The sequence below is a fragment of the Papilio machaon genome, chromosome 10 (assembly GCF_912999745.1).
Source record: "Papilio machaon chromosome 10, ilPapMach1.1, whole genome shotgun sequence".
Taxonomy (NCBI): Eukaryota; Metazoa; Arthropoda; class Insecta; order Lepidoptera; family Papilionidae; genus Papilio; species Papilio machaon.
Genome location: NC_059995.1, coordinates 2,153,187 through 2,176,778, shown reverse-complemented (window position 1 = coordinate 2,176,778; position 23,592 = coordinate 2,153,187). Strand labels below are relative to the sequence as shown.

Genomic DNA, 23,592 nt, shown 5'->3' with positions numbered 1-23,592 from the left:
TTGATCGTCCGAAGTCCTATCGATCGATCGTCCGAGTGTTTAATCCGAAGACTTCGGATTAAACACTCGCCCTGAAGATGGACCCCCGATGGGTTCGAAACTAGTCGGTGCCGTCACCGGACGATCAAACGTGAGTTAAGCCGTTTCTTAATTAATTAATAGTACTATTAGTACAGTGAATTGTGGTTGACGTTTTTCAAATGTTGTGAGAATATTATATTTACCATCTATTATTTTATGTACTTGATTAAAAAGGGACAATTGGACAATTTTTATAACTGTATACAATTTCAATAGTAATAAAACCATATAATAAGTTCCGATAAATGAAATCTTGACATGAAATTTACATTATCTGTGAACTATGATCGCATATTGTCAATGATGCTTCTCAATGCAGGGTTAATACAGTAGAGTTGACTATAATCGGATAAACAATGTTAGATGTATTAGAAGTACTTGGTTTTTACAACATTATTAAATTTTCTTTACTTGCCTACTTCGATTGTCACCTACCTCTTATTTATCAGGAACTAATTTGACATTTAAAAAAAATATCTGAACATCTTACAATATTGCCAACATTGCAATTCGGATTACTCTATGGTTCATATAATTTTGACAAATGAGTTATTATTTTAAACTTGGATAACATTATATTATTCAAGTAATGTACCTAATTGTTAATAACATTTTTGTTGACCTTTATTTAATACTAATTAGTTCCTTTAACGTTGTAACTGTGTTTTTTTAATTTCATTTGGGGATTATGAAATGTTAGATTTTGTAAGGATCCGTAATATATGAGAATGGCTATTTTTGTAAATAAAGTTTTACTTAAATTATGTCATAGATAAAATATATCCAGTAGCTAGTTTTCCATGTACAATAAAATTATAGAATACATGTAGAATGGACTAGTTAGAATTTATACAAAATGATAAGTACTAGATATAGATTAAAATAGCGTCTCTTCATATGAAATAGATATATAGACCTCATCATAGACGTTGTATGTCGACCTTCTTGTAATGCCTAAAGACATGCCCATTGCCATCTCACTTGAACTAAACATACATTGCTTATCTGTATTTAAAATTTATTATCTGTATAAAACATACTATTTTTAATATACTCTCCTTATGTGAAAGCGATTTGTACCAATTATTTCAGTTATGTAAAATAATTTGACCTAATTATTTTTTTTAATTTCAAAATACAACATTCTTAATGTTTTCATTTCATTATTTATACGTTATTACTATAAATAGGTGACCATCACCTTTTGTTTATTTTCAAATGCATGTCAGCTTAGTATGTGATATCCAGCGGCCATAAAATACTTACTTACTAACAGCTATTATAGTAAGTTTCCTTGAAAAATAATGTTCGTTTTTTAGTTAACATCGTTACCGAACATTTAGTATTGCCATTGTTAACGCAAAGTACAATAACTCCAATAATACCCACAAATAGTCTGCAACACTAATGTAAGGTGTAACTACATTTTAATAACGATATAATGTAGTGTACTTATGGAATATTTTAAGCTGTATACTGTAAATATCTGTTATAGAGATGAGTGTTTCTACGCAGTCTCCTTTGATACCTAACATTTCGTATTTAGAACTTTTGTATAACTACTGATTAAAAAAAAAACATAATTGTGCCGTCACTCTTATTAATAAAGATTGTTTTAATGTCGCTAGAATAGGAAGGTGCTAAACATGAAAACGTAAGGCGAACTGTATATTTTACAACGTTGCAATAAAGAGGTCCTTTTTAAGAATATGTTTACTTCGGTTCTGAACTAGTCAAAATTTTCTTTTCGAGTGGCGGCTGGGGAGAAAGGTAAACTTGAAGTCTTATTATAGTTTTTTGCGATATGTTAATGGCTGCTTAACATTCTCTTATTTTAGTTCAGTTCTTATTTTAATAAAATATTTGTAATATTTGAAATGATTCTTATTTATTTATACTAATACCCTTAGCCCAATTTAAATCTAAACATCAAAGAAGCTGCGAAAACTGATCAACATTAAATCACAAAATCAACATTGCGTATATACGTTTATACAATGCCTAACGTGCGGCCTACATTAATGTTAACTAATGGCTCACCAGATGTTGAAATGATCATGTAATTTGTTGTTACTTTATACATCTAAATAGATTACGTGATATTCAAGATGAAGACGTAAGGCAAAAAACGGAAATTAACTTAAGAATTATCACAAGTCCTTAAAAGATGCTACGTAGAAATATACACAGCACGTTTTTACATAACGTATAAAAGATAACAGACTTTCCAAATGTGTACCTGTATTGTAAATTGTGTATATTTGTCAATATCCTCCAAATTATTTTAAAACCATAGACGTGATAAAAATCTTTACATTCAAAAAGTACATTTTTATTTATTTAGTTTTGAGACTACATTTTAGTAGCAATAGGTGGGAATCCAGTGGCATAGACAAATATTTACCAGATTCTGTGACGTTAGTAACATCGCGCGTATCGTGATTGTCATTGTAATTTTTAGTCTGTGCCAATTGTCATCCTTGTTGCGAATTTCAAGTCGCCTTTTGCCTTGCGCGAGCGATCGATAACATAAATTGGGTAGATTCGGAGTTTGTGGAGGTCAGAGTTATTGATGGGCAAGGTTTTGCAGTGTAGGCATTGAATTGAAATTTTTATTGTATAAAAATGGAATCTGCTGGTGCTTACGGGGGTGGAAAAGCTGGCGGAGCTTTTGATCCTCAAGCTTTCATTCAGCGGCCTCCGGTGATAGTCAGGGCAGTATGCTGGGTAAGTGTTTTCTACATCATTATCATCTGAAACGCATTATTTAACAAAAATCGCGTATCCAAAATTTTATCAAGAATACTCGAATATTTTACTTTTAGACCATACAAATCAATAATCTACGATGTATTGATATAGTTATTGTATTGATTATTCTTAAACAGATCGGATTAAAATCTAATAAATAGTTAACAATCTACATTTGACTTAAATGTTTTGAGATATGTGGTATCAATTGTGCATTTTCAATTACATGGTTGACCTTGAACAATATACATAATAGGTATTAATTTTGCAAATACTGCAATTAACATAAATTTGTATTTCATTGCATATTACGACAGCGCTTAAAACGGAAATATGCATTGAAATCAATCTATCAAACAATATTCAATCCAATTAAAATAGGTTGTTGATGAAAAAAAGTTGGGTAAAATTAAACATTATTATTATTAAAAAAAAAAAACTACATTTAAGTATTGAAGTACTGGGTGTGGTAGTTGATTCTTTGCCAATATACATAAATTAAATTCTAGTTTAAAATAGGTCACACTCTCACATAATATAGGTGAATAACTATATATCTATTATTCATCTTGCTTAAAAAAAATTGATAGTTACATTAAAGATTAGTTATAAATAAGTTTGCAGGTGAAAATGTTGCTTTATATTTAAACCTAAATGCAATAAACTTGTATTTAATGCATGTTTTCAAATATATTGTATAATTTTTAATTAACATTAATTAATGTCTCATGATAGTTTAAATAACTCAAAGGGGTCTACATTTAATTTGCATTTGCATAAGTGATAAGGTTACAGAATATAAATGAAGAAGCCATGACTTCATTCTGTGTTAATTGTGTACACAAGATATGACTATCTCTGTTTAAGTTTAACAGAAGCCACATTTACAGACTAACTCAATATCATTTTGCACATATTTTTTTATCTTATATTACAAGATCTATTGAAATGTATGGTCTAATATAATTATTTTATTTGAATATTCCTTTAGTAGTTATAATTTTTTCATTAAATATAGTTAGCCTCAAGATCCAGGATTTAATTACAAATATTACAAACATAGTTCTAGAGCCAAAGGATATGATGAGTGAACACATAACATTGAAAAAGCTTGATAACTAAATTAATAAAATACCATTAGTTCCGTCAATAAAATTGCTAAATGCAAGCTTTTAATTTCTACCATTGCCAATCAATTGTAGAGATTATAGTTTGAATTCTGAACATCTTTAATTGCTCTATGTTATTACTGGTTGCAAGATTTTTACAAGGTTACTGTTAAAATCATTCAAATGCAAGTCTCCGTTCTTGTAAAAGATATATCATCAAAATCATCATCAGTTCACTTATGTCTTCAGCGAGGGGCTCGGAGACTCCCTAAAAAAGATATATATTGCTCTCTAATTATCTTTTCTAACCACTGCCTACTGAATTTGGGTTTCATAACTTATTTCTCAGCTCTTCAGCGTGATTGTGATGGGTTGTATATCCGCTAAGGGCTGGTATGTCAACAAGGAAGACGGCAAGGAGTACTGTGTCTACAATAATGATACTAATGCATGCAACTATGGTGTGGGGATATCGGTGATAGCTTTTGTTGCATCAATTGCATTCATAGCGGGTGAATATCTGTTTGAACAGATGTCATCTGTGAAAACTAGAAAGCATTACGTTCTTGCTGACTTGGGCTTCTCAGGTAGGTGTTTGAATTTGTGTACTATTAATACAGTGGCTTTCTTATTTTAATTTCACTTAAACCCATCTGATGAAAATGGTTCCATCTCTTATGGGTGTCTTAAGATATGTAACTTTTTTCTTTGGATGAATGAAAATAGAGCTTATGTGTTAATCATTTAATATTAATGATATAGTAAGGTAAATACTTGTAATACTAATCTTTAAAAAAAAAACAAGCATGGACCTTCATCTTACTAATATTATAAAAGCGTAAGCTTAAATGGATGGATGGATGTTTGATGGGTCCGGAAAGCATCTTAGTGAAATATGGTATAGATGTAGAACGTAATCTGAAAAAATGCATAGGCTACAAATTGTGTTGTTTTTAACTACGCGTGTACAATGTCGCAGCAAACACTAGTCTTTAATATGATCAATCAATTTTTCTTGTTTGTTTTCTTCCATTTGATATCAGTGGAACTGTCTATAAAATATATCTTATGTGTTTTGTGTAAATAATTTTTCCATAAACACTTATCTATTATTAAAATATGTTCAAACAAGTATTTCACACAAATTCCTCAGTAACAAAGTACAAATAATTTTTAAAACTAACTCTAGTTACATAACTGCTTAGTCTAAATGTGAAAGGTTCCTAAATGTACATTAAAATAAATCTTAATTTATCTACACTTGAATCTTTGTACCTATATTAACATGTTGACCCATTAACCTTTTAATAACGATTGTAACCGAGACCTGTCATAAGCACCGCACTCCCCATATATTGTACGTAGTAAAATCTTTATTAGTTCTTGACAAATGCCAACACTGTAAACCTATATTGTTGTACGTTTTATTACATTTTTATCTTTATGAGTGAATTGTAACAAGTATTTTCTGAAAGTGATTTTTAATACGAAAAAAAAATCTTAATTTTTGATTTCTAAAAGGAATATTTGACAGATAACAATTGGGTTTTGTAAAATTTGCCTAGCGACTTCACTTCAATACCTTGTGGAATTTACCAAAACATAGCCATAGTTTAAAAATAAGATGGCGAGATAGCGCATGTTGTCAAAAATAAAAATTGTTAGTCATATTATTTTCGATCTTTGATCAATTGCAAAAAGGGTTGCATCGCACCTCATTCTTACGTAATCGTCAGCCGTGAGGTTATTTTTATGCAATAATCCGAAGGCGACGGAAGCCGGCTGGGAACTTAAATTATTTCTTATTGTCTTACTTCTTATATTTCTTGTTTTGTTTTATGAACCCAATGATGTTCTTTTACTAGTTGGGGATTTTAAAAACATAACTTTATTATACTGTATATGGATTTTTAAACTCCCAGGCACTATTCTAGACTTAACTATTCTTAATATAGTATCTATAAAAGTAGTTTTTAATTTCCTATGGTTCGACTGGATGCGAATTCGATATTCAACTATAGTCATTACCTCCTAAAGGTTAAGGTTAGAATTGCTTAAAATTTTATTAGCAATTTACATTAATATCTATTTTATAACCATTCCAGCTTTCTGGGCGTTCCTGTATTTCGTGGGCTTCTGCTACCTGTCCAACGCTTGGGGTAAGACCGACAACCCACCGGTGGGCACCGCCAACAACATGCAGGGCGCCATAGCATTCTGCTTCTTCTCTATATTTGCTTGGGTGAGTTGTTTTAATACAAACAGTGCTCCCTCTGGTACATAGCACCGCCGTTAACCAAATGTAGATTTGAGCTTAGGAAATCCCAAAATAAATATAGACCAGATATTCCCAAACTCCGCTGTTACATTTCTTCTTCGAATTTGAACCCACAACTTTTTTCGTGCCATTGTACACCTCCTAGGGTCTTTCGTGGATCTTAGGAACCCTGGACCACTTTGAGAATCACTGGTGTACACAGAAAACGAAATAATTGTGTACGTTTGTAGGTGGCATGCGCATTGTTCGCTTTGCAACGGTTCCGTATGGGTGCGGATGCGGCGTTCGCACCCGCGTACGAGGTGGAGGGTGCCATCGGCAGTCCGGGCAGCTTCCCCGCGTATCCCGGCGCCCCCGACCCCCAGCCCGCGTACAGCGACCCGCCCTTCACGCAGACTGGTCAGTATGGCAAAACACCAGTTTACACAAAACACAAGTATATACACAATTGTACATAATGTACAAGTGTACACAATTATACAAAACACACATTTACACAAGTGTACAAACCAAATGTACACAAGTCAAAACACTACTAGTTATATTAGTGATAAAGTCCGTAACATCATTAATTGTACGAATGACTCGCTTGACCTGAGAAATACCATAAAATATAGATCAATAAATCACCACGAAATAATAAATACCTACAATTCATAAACAACATAACATTTTAAAATTGGACCCAACACGATAAGTATTCTACTCGAATTAAAGAAAATTTAACTACCAGTAACCCCTTTGATCATCAGCTGGCGATGTTCTAAGTTAGTAGAAATTGTTTGAAAAAAAAAAACGAATCAAATTTCAGGTAACATTGACTACACAGCTCCTACCTACTAAATGGATAAATATCGCAGAAGCGGCTACGACGCATTTACTTATTTATTTATTTTATAATCCATTAAGTCATAATTATATCATACATGGAGTGTGCCATTATTTGAATATATTAAAATGTTATGCAGCACAGATAAAATTTATTTAAAAATCGTAATAAAATTATTTTTAATTACTGCTTAAATTTATTCAAGCGAAAATTGTGTGATTTTTTTATTATTTTTAAAAAGTCTTTTTTTATTTTATTTCAAGTCAGTATTAATTTTAATTTTTCATTTTAACTGTTGTTAAATTGATTTATATTATTTTAAAATAATTGATGTATAAAAAAAAGTATTTTAAAATAAGAAATTGTTATGATAAAATTGTAAAATCAATATACCGCTTCGAAAGTACCTGCTTGTAGATATAAATATATCTATGACAATATATTCCCAATAAATATATAAACTACATACATAATATGTAAATAGTTGAAATTACCAAATGTATTTTTTCCATAGATGTATAACTTATAAGTAATGTGGAATAAATTTCCTTAGTGAAAATCAAATCTCGATTAAAGAACGATTATTAATTACAGTCAGTCAAAATGACAAGTGCAACTGTCACTGATACAAAAAAAGATTGTCCCTCTGAAATAGCAATAAAGGCAATTTAATATTGAATAAAAAAAAATGTAATCTCGAATATATACTTTTAGTTGTAAAAACTCGATTCTACCATATCAATATTTATTTGTATTTATTTTAACCTGCAACACTGGTTATGTCATTTTACTGACTGGAATTAATAATTTTACTTAAGACATGACATACTACTATGAAACACTCCATCAATATGTTATATATCTATTTTTTTTCCCCTTAGTGATGTATTAATTGTGATATTTTGTTTCAATTTTATTTATTTACAGTCGTAATCAATATATCGTGCCATTCGATCGTTGTTTTGTTTATAAAATTTTATTTTCAAATGTAAGATAATAATAAAATAATTATAATCTATATTTCACATGAGAAATATTTTAAAACTACGTTGATATAAATTTTAACCTTAAAAAAGTAGACTTCAATTTTGACATTTCATATTTGACATTCAAAGAGATGTTTTTTTTTAATTTTTTAAGGCATTGGATATCAGTGTCCTTTAGCCTGTTAAAAGATTATCTTTAAATATTATTGCCATGTGTAAGTTATAAATATTATTATAATTATGACTATATGAGTGCAAATACAGCACAAAAGTCCGATGACGTCATCGCATTTTATTTATTGAAAATGTGTTATGTTATTTTACTCGCGTAGTAATTGTATATATTTCTTATTTAATCCTGTCTTGATCATGAAATCTTTACTGTCTAAGTTAATTAATAACGAGTAGATGTAAAAATTGCATATCGATGTTTTCGTATTTTACTTAATGAGTGCAATATTTTTGTTGTTATATTTATGTTTCAATTTTCTATTATATAAAATAAAATCGAGATCTGAAGCATACAGTATTATAATTTAAAAAGTTATGGAAATATTAATAAAAACGCTTTAACCCAAGAGTATTTTTTTAATATGAAATATATTTAAATAGTGTTACTATCTCATTTGTAGTTTGATAATAATATGTTAAGTCAATAATTCTGGTGATTTTTAGTTGTAGGTTATTAGTTGATAGCTTCCATTGTTACTGATGTTAAAGGAAAATGAATCGTATAATAATCAATATAAGGTCTAAAGTTTAGTACAAATGCTTTCCATCAGTGTAATTATAAAAAAAATCTAGGAAATGTTATTAATTAGCCGTAAATACATCAATCATTTATGTACTGGATGCGATATAGGAATTGATAATGAAAAATTAAAAAAAAAAACTTGTATTGAACTATTTTTTTATATTTTTTCTTTGGTTTTTTTTTTAAACCAAGATACAATTTTTCACAAGATTATCTAATTAATATGAATCTTTAGCTTAAAGATGTTTTGGGGTGAACAGTCTTTAAAAAATGTATAATACGTATCCAGCGCATTAATAGTTGATGTATTTTGTAAATCAATAAGCGTTTTCACTTCCATAGCTTGCACTGTTTGTAAAAATTTTAGCAATAAAATTATTTAGTAATTTCAATTGTTCGGTTGTACTGTTTTAACATTATATTATGGCTGTTAAAAATATAATTTTATCTTTTTTTCTTATGAGTTTTTAATAAGAAAAGTGCAAAAACATCCTTTAGACAGCATCTAGTCTAATAACAAAAAATAGAAAAAAACAATTTTTTGAAGTGCAAAAAACATCCTTTAGACAGCATCTAGTCTAATAACATAACAAATATTTAAAAAAATAATTTTTAAAATGCAAAAAACATCCTTTAGACAGTATCTAGTCTCTTAACATAAAAATAGTAAAAAAAAAAACTTAATAATTATTTCCCAACAGCTTGAAAATACAAGTTTTGTTTTATTTTTTTAATACCAAGAGGCTGTTTTAGTTTTTATAACTTTTACCAGTTATAAGTTTCACTAGTACAATCTGAACAGATTAAATTGGTTCATATCAGTCGTGTTTTAGGGCATATAGATAATGTAGTTGGTGTAATATTCGTATTATTATATTATTAATAATAGATTTAAGCTTTCGGATACATTAGGAGTCAAAAATCTATGCATTTCAGTTGTTAATCTATATATATATAAAAGAAAGTCGTGTTAGTTACACTATTTATAACTCAAGATCGGTCGAACTGATTTAGCTGAAAATTGATGGGGAGGTAGCTTAGAACTAGGAGACGGACATAGGAACTTTTTTATTTTGTGTGCATTTTTTTTATTCCGCACGGACGGAGTCGCGGGTAAAAGCTAGTCTATCATAAAATGTTAACAATTATCAAACTATTTCAACCAAGATTCGCAAAATAAAAAATATATATTTAACATGTCAAAAAGTAGAATTTAAGATTATTTTCATAGTTATGGCTTCCTAATGTATCTAAATGGCATTGATGTAAATTCATTAAGCTATATAATTATTTATAATGAAATTTTTCGCGTACAATTTTAACAGATTTAAAACGCCTTAAAATATGTAAAAAAATAATATATTTATGCTTATATTGCATATTCTGGCATATTTATGTGCTAGATTAAAAAAAAGAAACGTTTTTGTCTAGATACATATAGATAAAATATCGATGTGCTTTTAGGAATGTCTATGGTTTTAAATATCGATATTAATCGATTAAATTTCATAATAACCTACAAATTATCGTTAACTAAGGTTTTCGAATATCAAATCAATTGAATTGACAATGTCTCAATCTTTAAAAAAAAAAATAGAGACATTTTTCTATACAAATGTCACGACAGTGGAATTTCAAAGTAATACTATAGTTTGTGTTGTAAACTATATATATAGTAGCTACATAAATATTTAGATGTAGACAACTCGTATGTTAGACCTCTGTTCTACTGAGACGAAAAAAAAATACAGATTAAAAAATGAAAAAAAAAATATTGTAATAAGTGTTGAATATTACGCTAAATCGTTCTGTGTTTGATGATAATTGATGTTGCGAATTGTGAATGTACTGCATTATTTAATATTTAAAAAAATACTTATCCATGTACTTATGATTACGTCCGTTTATTTGACAGAAATTTAAAATTGTTTTTCGTAATACGTATATTATGTGTATAATGACAATTTAATCGATTTTTTTCTTGTAAATTGAAATTTTTTCTTTACAAAAACGTATTTTTACGTTTATTATTTTTCGTAAAACAAGCAATATTAATAAGAACTATTATTTACCAAAAGAAAATGGCAACTTTATTTTATTAGTTACCGTAACGTACAAACGTGAACAACACATCAAAATGTTTTTGTACTCGTTTTCGACTGGAAAGTCACGCTGTTGGTGAATAACTAGGATTGACAATAAAATGAGTGGAAAGTACAAATTCTTGGTTAATAAAATTGCATTATACACATGAAGTATAGAATATCATTTATTTTTGTATCCGATCCGTTTGTCAGTAGGTCACACTTTGAATGTAAAGATTTTAATGTGGAGTATATTATTTTCTTGACACATAAATATCTGTCTACCTTTAAATCAATTAAATCATTATTACTAGTAATTATTGTACTCGTGACCATATTTAAATTTGTAGACCTAACCTAAAAAAAAAATTCAGTGTTTCAATTTCTATTTAACTAAAACATTTGTTAACCCTTTTTTTGAATGTCAATAGAATAAAACGCACAAGTAAAATTATTTGCATTCAAAGTTTGTCCTACCATTAATTTATTTTATGTGAGAATGTGTATGTTAGCAAATAAAAATAAATTGAATTATAGAAATTGTGAATCGGCAGTTTTATTTAACCTATAAACCACAGTGGTAGATCCCGCAACAACAATATTTGTTGGATGCACGAATTGGCCTCGACCGGTGCAATACCACGACCACACAGAAGACAGGCGTCAAGTGGAAGCAATTCCAAGTACAGTCTGATGAGTCACGCACGTCAGGCACGTCCACACCAGCCGAGGCATTGGCTCGCGCGGCAGCCTCGTGAGCCAATGCCTCGGCTGGTGTGGACGTGCCTCGGGCGCGCGTTTGCTCGACCGAGCACGGCTCGGCCCCGAGCCATCTGTTGTCGGTAAACTTGACGCGCTCAAAGGTGCCTCAGTGAGCGCTGTGCGTTAGGTGGGGACGGTTATGTTTTGACTCGCGCGCGAAGCTACTTCAAGTTTTGTCTCTTGCCGTGTTTGTCTTCTGTAATTTTGATATCATGGGCAGCCAGGAGGAGTCCAGTAGGTTTTTTTGATACGTGACTGTTTTCGTTTCTTTGAACAATAAGCAGCTAGGAAAATAGCTGTAGCTGAAAATACACGACTGTCCATTACGAATACTCGCGGACTTATGATGGCTCAGCCTGCCTCGCGAGGCGGCCACGGCCACGCGGAACAAAACTACTGAGGCTGCCGCAGGAGCCATCGCTCGCGATCCGGACACCGAGGCTGCCGCGTGAGCCTGTGCGCTAGGTGGGTACGCGGCTTATGGGCAACGGTCGCCTCGCTATTGCGGCGAATCCAGGTGGCCGTTTGCTCGTTTGCCACCTTATGAAATAAAAAAAAACCTTTACTCGATGATTGTCAAAACACATTTCAACTTTAGTTCTCTTAAAATAAACGGGATGTTTTAAAAAGTTTTATATTCAAATTATTGTGAACTTATTCTAAGGTTTACCAACTTAATTTGTGGTGTGTTAATCTACAGGATTAAAATTAAACCAGACATTGTTCAGATATTATTTTATTTCGTACTCCTACATATCTTCAATTAAAACTAATGAATTATCACAAATAGACAGTAAACACTGACAATTCACAGAATTTATACAAGCAATTGAATGAATATCAATTTTAATATATCGATTATTCTCAAGTAGACGGGAGACTTAGGTAGGCTAAGGCAAAATACAAACCAGTCGTAAAATTGCGAAATCTATAGCCCCTTACTAATACATATGCAATTACATATCTAAGAATACTTCTACTGGGCAACTTAACATACACAAAGTGTAATAAGTAAAACTTATTTAAAAAAACAGAACATTGTTCCAAATGGGCACATTCAAAATAGCTTTGCTATTATGGTTATGACTGAAAATTTACAAGAACTTATAATCTATATACAAGTTACTATTAGTAACAACAGAATCCAATATTAGGAGTTAACTAGCGGTTGTTCACTACATCAGAAAAAGTAGCCTTTAATATTATAGATACATTTAAAACAGACCATACTGTGGCATATTTGCAACCAACTCTCATTCAACACATATTTACATGCATTTGTAAATATACTACAAGGATAAAAAACTTATGAATGTGATTATAGAATCATGTTACAAATAACCTAAAATGTGGGTAGATGAAAATAACAAAATTTAGATCTACTCTCAATGCATATTGTCAATAAAGGTGGGTACAAATAGCTTAATAATGTCATTTACTAAAGCAATGAGTTAAGCGCTATGCAGCTTCAGTTTTAACTGAATAGACTGTTCAGTAACTAAATATGTATAGACAACATTTTATCAGATAAACTGTACAGCTCTCAGTTTTGTCACACTAAGTTTTAACCAAACAGTCCCATTTTTTCAGTACAAGCTTGAACATGTGTTTTATACTTTTTGAGTAATTTTAATTTGTATACATTTAAAAAAAAATGAGTTGTATTTACTCTAAAATTTAAGGAAATAGATAAACAAATATTAACAAGCTTCAGTAAATGTAAGACAAATTATTACTCTTAAAATACAACTGCATAGAATTGAGATAATGAATAGCCATTTTGTTTACTAGAATCAAAATATGATTGACAGCAACCTTCCTTATCTTGGGTCTTGTCATACATTAAAATCATTAAACTTGTCTAAATTAAAAATTATTACAGGCATGAAATTAAAAAAAAATCTTTCATAACACTGAGTCAAGTTAATCTGAATGTTGTTACACAGTTTAATAATATATTACACAATAAAACCATACTTACTCTTATATACTAAAAAAAATTTACACATCAGTAATTGAACTTAAGCTAAGTTAAAACTTAAAATTAGTATCACTATACCGGTATAAAAAGGAACTAAAAATGTACACAGATCTTAATGTCACTACAATGTTTTAGTGTATTCCAGAAGTATAAATCAAAAATAAACTGAACATCTGGAAATAATCACACTTGAACCTGGATAAGGAAGATATCCGGTCCCTGACAGATAAACTTCATAAGGGAGAAATTCTGGTTGGAAACAAACCTATAAAAAAAATTAAGCCGTCTCTTGGACTATAGAACTTTAGCTTATCTGGATAATGGTTTCAACTATACATTGAACCATCTTATGAAAAGATTTACATATTTTAAGAGATATGACTTCACTAGATTTGATTACATCAATAACAAAATGAACTAAATCCTTGTCAAAAGTGTTGTAACATTTATTTCTTAAGCTATAAATGTGCAAAATTCTTAATTGCTTTCATAATTAGACATTTCAACTAAAAACAAACTTGTTAATTATACCATTTTCTGACTTAACGCTATTTGAAATTGATCTATTACGTAGCATTACATTTATTAACTGGGATGATTAAACTATGATTATCTTTATAACAAATGCAGTGGGAAATTCTATTAATAGTATGTATTTGTCAGAAATTAATTATAATACTTTCACTCTAATTGTTTAAAAGCTTTCTGTATATTGAAGTTAGATTTTTTTAAATAAACAGGCTTGTGCCTAGAGAAAGTTATAAAGAAATAAAATTACAAACATTCTCTAAGCCCTGCCTGTGAGCCTGTACTACTTTTTAGCCTTTGCAGAGTTGCCTTGTTTGTTGGGCGGCGACCAACGTAATGCAGATCTATCTACACACAACCGAGGCTTCTTAAAATGGGGACTAGCTAGCTGTTCCGCCACTATCTTTGGTGTAACACAAATTACATGCTGTCCTTTCCAATACTTCACCATATTCATGCACTGTAAGGTGGTTATTATATCAGTTTGGGATATTCCAGTCATTTGACTTAGATCTTTTATACTTAATGTACCTCTGCTGACACTTAACACTTCCAATAACACATATGACCAGTATGATCTATAACTTAGCTTCCCCAAATCAGATAATGGTTTCTCCGGACTACCCACCACTTGTTCTAGCCTCGACAGCTCATAGCTGAATGCAATTAGAAACTTTCCATAACCTTGTCTTTGGTATGGTGGTAATGTAAGTATGCAAGCTACATTATTACCCTCCGGTGAATCTTTTTCCTTTGAAAAATAACCAACTAGGTGGGCTCCGTATTTGTCTACTTCACAAAGTATGTAAAATAAAAATTGTTCTATATCAAAATATAATGTTTTGTGATCTAAAAACAACTTTGCTAGTAAACAGAGATTTTGGCAGTAAGTTTTATGTTCCTTGCCATCAGCTTCAAAAATTGCTATTGTCCCCTTTCTGTATATTTCACTGCCTTGAGGTTGTTTTGCGGGACATTGACCCAAATGGTACCTGAACGTTTTTTCCATCTTCATGTATGTAAGACAAAATTCACATATCCATAGTTTCGATTGTTTGCCATACTCGTCTGGGTACGGACTGAAATACCAAGTGTCTATCTCATATTTACCTATTTGTATGCGATCTATATATTTGACTTTCGTGATTGCTTCATGTTCCTTTTCCAACGCCGCAGTTGTCGGGTCCATCTCTTCGTATGTCTTTTGTATGTGATTGATTTCGTCATGTTTACGTTTTTGATTGCGGGTTATTTTACGACCCGATTTATCGGTCAAAAGATGGTCCGAATTTATATTATTCGATTGTTCGCAAACGTCAAACCTGTCGGACATAACCCTGTGGCGGGAAACCCATTCGTCGAGGCGCCGATCGTAGCCCACATAGTGGACATAATACTCGAAACAGGACTCGCCGGCATTGTACCGCGTTTGTATTATCTCCGCCGGGTGCCATGACTCATCCGAACGCCGCACCAAATAATGCTCTCCGATATCCAAAGGCTGTTGTTCCTGTACCGATTCTGATTCCTCGTTATCGGTGTTCCTACATTCTGGATTTGGTAATTCATCTTTCACTATAGGTTTCTCAAATTCCTTATCACCTTTTGCCATGTTAAAACACACACATTAAACGTATCACGCAATACCGCGCAACATAATTCATGAAAGTAGCCATGCCTTTACAAACCATAGACTAAAAAATTGAATTTTGAAAGCAAATGCCTGTTTCATTATAAGTTCAAACTGTTTAGAAGTTATTAAAATAATTGATTGTTTCTCTTTTATGAAATTCCCCTTTTTTCAAATGATTGAATTATACAGTAATTATTATAAGCTAGTATTTAAGGAATTAAGCTTACTCGTAACAAAAAAAAGTGTTAGCGAGAATTTTATTCTGGCAATTTTTTAATTTATGACTTTTATGAAGTATGACTACTTTCGAGAAATTTCTACTTTCTTGGTAAATTAAGCAAGCATTAAACACAGAAGAAAAATCACAATCAAAATTAACTTGTTTTAAGTATCTCTTGTTTTAACTCTTTCTGATAATAATTTGACATTGAAAGCGTAAAAGGATGTTAATTTTACATTTATCTACCTAATAAAAATTTATGACTTTGAAAATTTTTGTGATTACTTAAAACTAATCTTAAACATACTTAAATTTCTGCATATTACAAAAAATTTTATTTTGATTAGCGACCGGAATTGTAAATGCCCACCACCTATTTCGCCTCTCAAAACCAATGATTTTATATGAAGAATGAGACAAACACTAATCTGCTTCTATTAGAAGTAAAGTCAAAGTAAGTCGTAAGTAGTAAAGTCAAATAAATATTCTATTTTTTACAGTAATAGACAAAATATACAAATATTTATGAAATTTAAATTTTTAAAAAATGCAAACAGCATTAAGTAGAATTAATTCTGAATTTTAGTAGAATTTTGGTTAAAAATTCGGCCACACCGGCACTGTGTGCACAGTGCACGTAATCGCCATCGGCGAAACGTCTGGTAGTAGTGAACGATTTATTTTTGGAAATAGTTTATTCTTATTGCTTATAAAAGATATGAAAATTGTTATAATTACCTAAAATTGTGCCATTGAAACTTCTGTGTTTATTGTAATGCTGGTGTGTTATTGCAATTAGACGTGATTGCAAGTGCAGTGCTTGCCGATTCAGATTGGTTTTGAAGCCTTGTGATTTTCGTGTTCTTTTAGTGACAACGGACACACAAAACTCAAAATGCAAGCGATCAAGTGTGTAGTCGTAGGCGATGGGTAAGTTTTTTAATATTATTTACCTATTACTACGTAAATTCTTTAAGCGCGTTCATTAAATAGTAAACTATCTGACGTCATATCGACACAGTGCCGTTTCAACGACATAAACGAGTAAGTTTTATAGGAATGATATGAACATTTTCTTTATCAACGTTTTGATTTAGCTTGTCGGTGAAAGAATGTATTGATATTTGATTACGATTTATACGTTTATTTTTTTATGATACAAAATGGTAGGAATTGTACAAAGTACTAATTAGTTCTGAAGAATGATTGTGGGTTGAAATCAACTCTATAAGCAACAAACGCTATTTAAATGTTTTTGTAGATTAAAGCCAAGTATGCAGCATCAAAAAATGTGATGAGTCATAAGATTTGATTTGATACAATCTCAATGAGATTAATTCTGAGATTTGGGGTAGTTACTATCAACAGTACATGATAAATACACTATAACAGGGATGGTGATGTATCAACATGCCATTTTTCTAAATAAATATTTAATGAGATTATAGACATGCCATCAAACAACTTTGAACTTGTGATTATTAGGAACATTCCATAACATAGAGAGATCACTCAAGTTTGCTCATATAGCACCTACTCCAAATTTTTCTCTTATGCATGTTAAATCATCATTATGTCTAATGCAATGTTATTACTGATCAGTGACATGTCAAAAATATTGTGCCATTGGTACGCCATCCCTGCACTATACTTATGAAGATTATGTTACACTAATAAATAACATGTTCTACAGTTTTATTTTTATATTCCAAGATAAGAGATAAAAAGTTTGTAAAAGGAAGTGATAGGAATGTTATCTTTTTAGGATGGAAAATGGATGTAAACTTTTACATCCATATAGAAGACAAAATGGTTACAAAAGTAATAGATTTAATATTATGGTTTGTTTCCTAGAATTCATAATAGTAAAAATAAAACTTCTTCATAATCACATGCAGTTTAAACTTGTCTTAGTTGTTGAAAACACTATATAACCTTTATTTCGGTGTTAAATATTACTTCTGGAATTTGAGCGCATGTAGTAGTAGATATTACTATCTTACTCCATTATTACGCATTTATGTGTTACAGTTGATACCAGACATTGTTTTGAATGTTTAATTAAAATGTTTACAGCATTAGTTCAGTCTAGACTTTAAGTTGATTTGTAGAGTGGTGTTAGTTAGCATTAGAATTATATGGTACAACAACACAACTCAAGCCTGTAGCCCAGAAAGGTAGACAGAGACCACAAACTTCCATTAGGTGTGGTCATGGCACACCACTTTCGCCTCTTCCACATTGATACATTCATGTTACTTTTGTGTTTTGTTTATGCCTTTGAGTATTTTCACCAATCTGAAGTATAAGTCGTTCTGGGAAGCCTTGACGAACACTGACACTCACCTATGTGTCATAAATTCTGTTTCTTAATCTCCAATAGTTTGCACAGTGTAACTATAAATAAAGCAACTTCTTACAAATCATTTAAACTAGCTGTCGACTGCGGCCACATTCGTGCGGAATTAATAAAAACCTTATTAGTAGCCTATGTGTTCTTCCAGACTATGCTCTACATCTATGCCTAATTTCATCAAGATACATTGAGCCGTTCCGGAGATACTTTTAAACATTCATCCATCCATACATCTAAAAAATTGCATTTATAATATTAGTAAAATTAATAGTTACAGCTGGCTATGACATCAGCACTTCTAGTGTTGTCAAGATTCATAGAATTGCACAGTAGTTAGCAAGGTCTTCAATATCATTTGGAATATTAATGTGTTTTGTCTGTATTATTTTTTGTTGTTTCTCTTGATTTTTAATTTACATTAAAGTAGTGTACGAAAATAGCAGCTATATTGTTTTAACTTGTTTTATCTCTCTCTCATACAGACACTCAATCTTTAATAATTTAATAATTATTGTCGGACCTAGCAGACAGAGTCCGCAGCATGGTGATAAAGGCCTTATAAAATTGTAAATACTTTCTCTTGTTATCATTATTTGTTGTTTTATGTTGTTAACTCGAATGCTCTATTGTACGTCATATTGACCTAAAAATTACCAACGTTTTACGAATATTAATTAATTTGATATAAGCCTAAATATTTTACAAGGAATCGGCTATTGTTTACGCTTAAATTATAGGCGTTGGAATGCGCACACGAAAGTCATGGAAATCGCATGTTGCGTAAGACAATTTAACAATCACGTACGGTCTATGAAAATAATTGTTTTCGTCGCCTCGCTTTAGCTAGGCTAGTGGAGTAAACGCTAATAAAAATATTATTTATAGTAACATAACAAGGTCTTTGGCGTGTTTGCACAAGACATTTATAATTCGCGCTATTTCCTTGTATCTTCGTACTATTTTCCTCTGCGTTTTTTTATGTGTATTTTTGATCTTGACACATATTTTGTTGTTTTATACAATTGCGTATTTGCGTCCACGTGGTTTGTTAGCTTATGATTGTATGTCTGTTATACTTTTAAAATTTCAATAGTGCAGAATTTAATATCTTCTTATTTTCTTTGAGTTTTATATCTTAATTATCGCCCACGAATACGTTGGCGCGGAATGAAAAAAAACTTAATAAGTAGCCCACGTGTTCTTCCAGACTATGCTCTATATCTGCTTATCGCCATCTGTTAAGCTGTTCCGGAGATACCTTCAAACCAATTTCTATCCTTCCATCCATCCATCCAAACATTCGCATCTTATATCTATATATATAAAAGAAAGTCGTGTTAGTTACACTATTTATAACTCAAGATCGGTCGAACTGATTTAGCTGAAAATTGATGGCGAGGTAGCTTAGAACTAGGAGACGGACATAGGAATTTTTTTATCTTGTGTTTTTTTTTATTCCGCGCGGACGAAGTCGCAGGTAAAAGCTATAGTCGAATTTTTAATTAGACGAAGCTAACTGACAGTAGCTAATGTCACTTTGTAAAATAATGTTGCCACATTTAAAGTTATAGTGATGCGTTCAGTTCTCGCTCAATCAGATGAATGAACAATGAGTGTGAATAATTATTTCAAACTTTAAAAGAATATTATTTCTATTTGTAAAATGTATGGTCTCGACCACATGATCGATAATGTTTCAGACAGATTTATTATTAATGTCGCCAAAAGCGATAGTGATGATTTTTTTTTCTGATGATGATTAAAAATGTAATAAACTATGTTTTTTATTTTCATTACCTACCTATAACTGTTATATTTCATACATCTATAGTTTCAACTACATGATGTAGTGAATAGGAAAGTCTTACAAGTATCCTCGCAATGTTTTCCTTAATGTTAAAAACACTCAGGTATTCAGTATAGGTAGATACTATAGGAACATAGTCATCGGAAACTCGTTGGTATGTACAAAGTACGACTAAAATTCATTTCAAAAATTTCATTCATTCAGGAGTTTTTTCAATCATTCAATTTGTCACAACACTATATATATTTCATCAAAAACTGACAACACAGTAAACGTCAGCTAGCTTCGTCTAATTAAAAATTCGACTATAGTTTATAATATTAGTAAGATATTAATACTGCTAATATCACTATGAAATGAGGTTATTAATATGCATACTTGTGGCTTATGCTTAGAACGTGATAATCAAGATACATCGTAAATGTTCCCAATACGGTATAGCAGCTAATCTGACTGCTTAGAAAGTAGCGAGTGAAGAAAGTGGCCATGTCAATAATACTAGCCATACTTTGGACCGGACATAATCAATTAACACGATTGATTGGTGATATGGTGAAATAACCTACTTACGTGACAATATGGTACGAAATATTTTTGACTACAATATTTATATTTGTATAGAAATTGAATATTTTTTAAGATCTTAACTGAACTATTGTCGTTGAACGGTTTGATAGTATTTCATACGATTTTGGTTTGTGTTTATAAAGCTTGCATTGCAAAGTCTAGAGTCTAATGGATCTATTTATATCAATATACGAAATCAATTTATAAAACCTGTTTAAAAGATATCAGAGAACATTTAACGATAATGTTATTTTAAGAACCGTTTCTGAAGAACACAAACTTCGATTTATCAAGACTTTACTTTGTAAGATCGATATCATCGCAACAAGTATTTTTCTTATTTAGTTTCAAACTACTTTGAAAACATGTTTGCGTTGGAACTTCGGGGAAATACAGTTTTAGATTTCTGTATAATGTTTAATGTTTTCTGCTCAAAATTTGATGTTGCGTAGTTTTAAAATTATAGTATTGGTTTAAATTATATTATTTGTAGGTATTCTCATGTTAAATACTGTTATTTATGCTGGTCTTATAGCAATCTTATCTAAATTGGCAAGCTAACTCCATCTAGTGACTTATTATGGATTCTCTCACGGTTTTTACAAGTTATATGCGGTCGGTTAAAATTTGAGTTCATTTAACACGGCAGCTGTGATTTTAATTAACACCAGAAGTAGTGAAGGAAGTCGGTCAAATTTAATAATTTAGTTTTTATAAAGTGTTTTTTTCGCCGACAATTACTCAAAGCAACATCTACAAATCATATTTTCTCACACCGTACTTAATTCAGTTATAATTATATTTTATAGTCTAAAAAAAACGATAAAAACTACTCTTGTCCAAAGGTTAAATATTGTTTTTTGCGAAAAAAAAAGTTCTCAACATGAAAATTCCCGACGAGGCGGTAGACGATAAAAAGCAATAAAACATTATCATACAAAGGATTCGTTTTATAAATGCAGATATAAAAGGGATATTGTCCCAACAAAACGAGTGACAAGCTCAAACGTGCGTAAAAATTTGAATACACCGGAATAAGGTTTAACTTTATATTCGGAATGTACAGGATGCATCGACTTGCATTAGCTGGAATATATAAAGTTGGATTTTATTGTTTTGTCCATTTTGTGATATGACCGTTGTTTTGCTTACCGTATACTAAGTTTGCACCAGCTTTTTTTGCTATATTTTTGTATTTCGCGCCTTTTTTACAAACCTTACTATATAGTCGTATTTTAATATGTATAAAAAATGTAATGCGTTTGCAATTACAGAGAATTGCAGTTTTCATGTCTTAGAAAATGTGTGATTATGGCGACATTAGCAGATGCGGCAGCTATTTACTTTTTACCAGCAAGACAGATTAATACCGACTTAGATGAGATTATGTTATTAAAGAAAATAAATTACTTTTTCCAACAAACATTCTTTTAGCAATTAAATAGAACGAAGATACTGGCTGTCGGAAAAAAATGTTGAAAACTCTTCAGTGATAATTCCTGATATCTTTTATTAAACGTCCGGCACGTTGAAAAATGGAACACTCTATAGTTTTTTAATACATTACGTTGTGCAATGCAAGCGAATATAAACTCATTGAAAAGTTATGAATTGGTTTTAAATAGACCACATGAACCTGACTTCTGTTATTACTTGCCCGCTCCTGTTACGAAATTAATTAACATTCTTGCTCTGTGCATGATCATGGCTCAAAATAATTGACGCAACGTACATTCTCAAATAAAAGAAGTAGTTATAAAACGAGGTCAATGCTCATATTTCTTAGATGTTTCTAAGATTTTTTGTCACAAGACCATTTTGGTATGAAATGTGCATGTGTTACACTTTAATTATTACCTTTTGGTGTAATTATTTTGAGATTGCTAATGCATTGGCAATGTGTTTATGCGAGCAACAAAACTATTTCGTATCTAAAGCACTGGCCAGTTTTAAATGGCGGGTAAAAACCTCAACAATGACATGCGGTTGCCGCGACCCGACCCTAACCTTCATACTGGCTCGGTCCTGAATATTGATTTTAAATTTTACAAAATCCTTGGCAGAATTACTATAAAATTTCGAATTCTACAAAATCTTTAGAAAAATTATTTTAAAATACTTTAAATTACTCAATCCGAAATTTAGAACAAGATCGTTGAAGGTGCTGGGCTCAGTTACTTAATATGTTGTCCGTTATAAGGTAGGTATTTTATACGCATCTTTTTGTTAATCGCAAAATAGTAATAACAAATAACCGGGTTATATTAAATCGAACCCGGATAACTATCTCTATCCATCGATGGTTAACCGCTAGCCTTAATGAAGACATCAACTGCGGTAAAGTTTGCCGTTTTCCTATGTGACGGCGCTATGTCGACCGGAAAATCAATATTTGCAATGTCTACTGCTACGTCACTAGGGACCCGGCTAGTTTATAAGTCTGATAGATTTGCCGTGAAGCTACTGCAATTTTTATACTCTGTAAAAGGAAGTTACTGTAAAAGTCTGAAGATAGAGTTCTTTTAGAATTTCCTTTTATGTGAGTACTGCTTTTCTAACTACTACACTCAGAGTTAGTCCTTAGTGTAGATACCTTTTTAAATGTACACGAACGGATCCGCTTAGCAACTATTACATTTTTCTGATTATTATTGTTAATTATTTTTTCCTGTGTTATTTAAAATGTTTTTTATGGGGATGACATACTCAATTTGTCTTTTTGATTTAATATACTTAGTAATTAATATTATTGTTTAAAAAAATTGACGATATTTTTATTTTTTTTATCAATATGTCAAGGTTTTAGTTATTTTTAAAGGTATAAATTAATAAACTCGTTAATTAAATTCTGCTTCCTTATTTTTTA

General features: G+C 31.0%; 3 protein-coding genes across 3 annotated transcripts in view; 2 read left to right on the top strand and 1 right to left on the bottom strand.

Annotated features, from left to right (window-relative positions):
- Window positions 1-2,553: 2,553 nt before the first annotated feature.
- Window positions 2,554-7,184, top strand: LOC106717507 (synaptogyrin). The gene is made up of 5 exons (XM_014511378.2): window positions 2,554-2,808; window positions 4,291-4,528; window positions 6,047-6,183; window positions 6,450-6,618; window positions 7,031-7,184. The coding sequence occupies exons 1-5, from the start codon at window positions 2,707-2,709 to the stop codon at window positions 7,060-7,062; spliced, it is 678 nt and encodes a 225-aa protein (XP_014366864.1). The 5' UTR covers window positions 2,554-2,706; the 3' UTR covers window positions 7,063-7,184.
- A 7,068-nt stretch (window positions 7,185-14,252) lies between these two features.
- LOC106717494 (histone acetyltransferase KAT8) lies at window positions 14,253-15,827 on the bottom strand. The gene has a single exon (XM_014511365.2). The coding sequence runs from the start codon at window positions 15,753-15,755 to the stop codon at window positions 14,427-14,429; it is 1,329 nt and encodes a 442-aa protein (XP_014366851.2). The 5' UTR covers window positions 15,756-15,827; the 3' UTR covers window positions 14,253-14,426.
- Window positions 15,828-16,642: 815 nt separating this feature from the next.
- The window catches only part of LOC106717492 (ras-related C3 botulinum toxin substrate 2), a 32,289-nt gene continuing 25,339 nt past the window's right edge, over window positions 16,643-23,592 (top strand). The window contains exon 1 of the mRNA XM_045679554.1: window positions 16,643-16,926. Within this exon, the coding sequence (XP_045535510.1) occupies window positions 16,892-16,926 (35 nt within the window). The 5' untranslated portion in view covers window positions 16,643-16,891. The remainder of the gene's footprint in view (window positions 16,927-23,592) is intronic.

Coding starts and splice junctions, on each gene's coding strand:
- LOC106717507 (XM_014511378.2), top strand. CDS start 2,707: ATGGAATCTGCTGGTGCTTACGGGGGTGGAAAAGCTGGCGGAGCTTTT. Junction 6,184..6,449: donor TCTTCTCTATATTTGCTTGG/GTGAGTTGTTTT, acceptor GTACGTTTGTAG/GTGGCATGCGCATTGTTCGC. Junction 6,619..7,030: donor CCCGCCCTTCACGCAGACTG/GTCAGTATGGCA, acceptor ATCAAATTTCAG/GTAACATTGACTACACAGCT.
- LOC106717494 (XM_014511365.2), bottom strand. CDS start 15,755: ATGGCAAAAGGTGATAAGGAATTTGAGAAACCTATAGTGAAAGATGAA.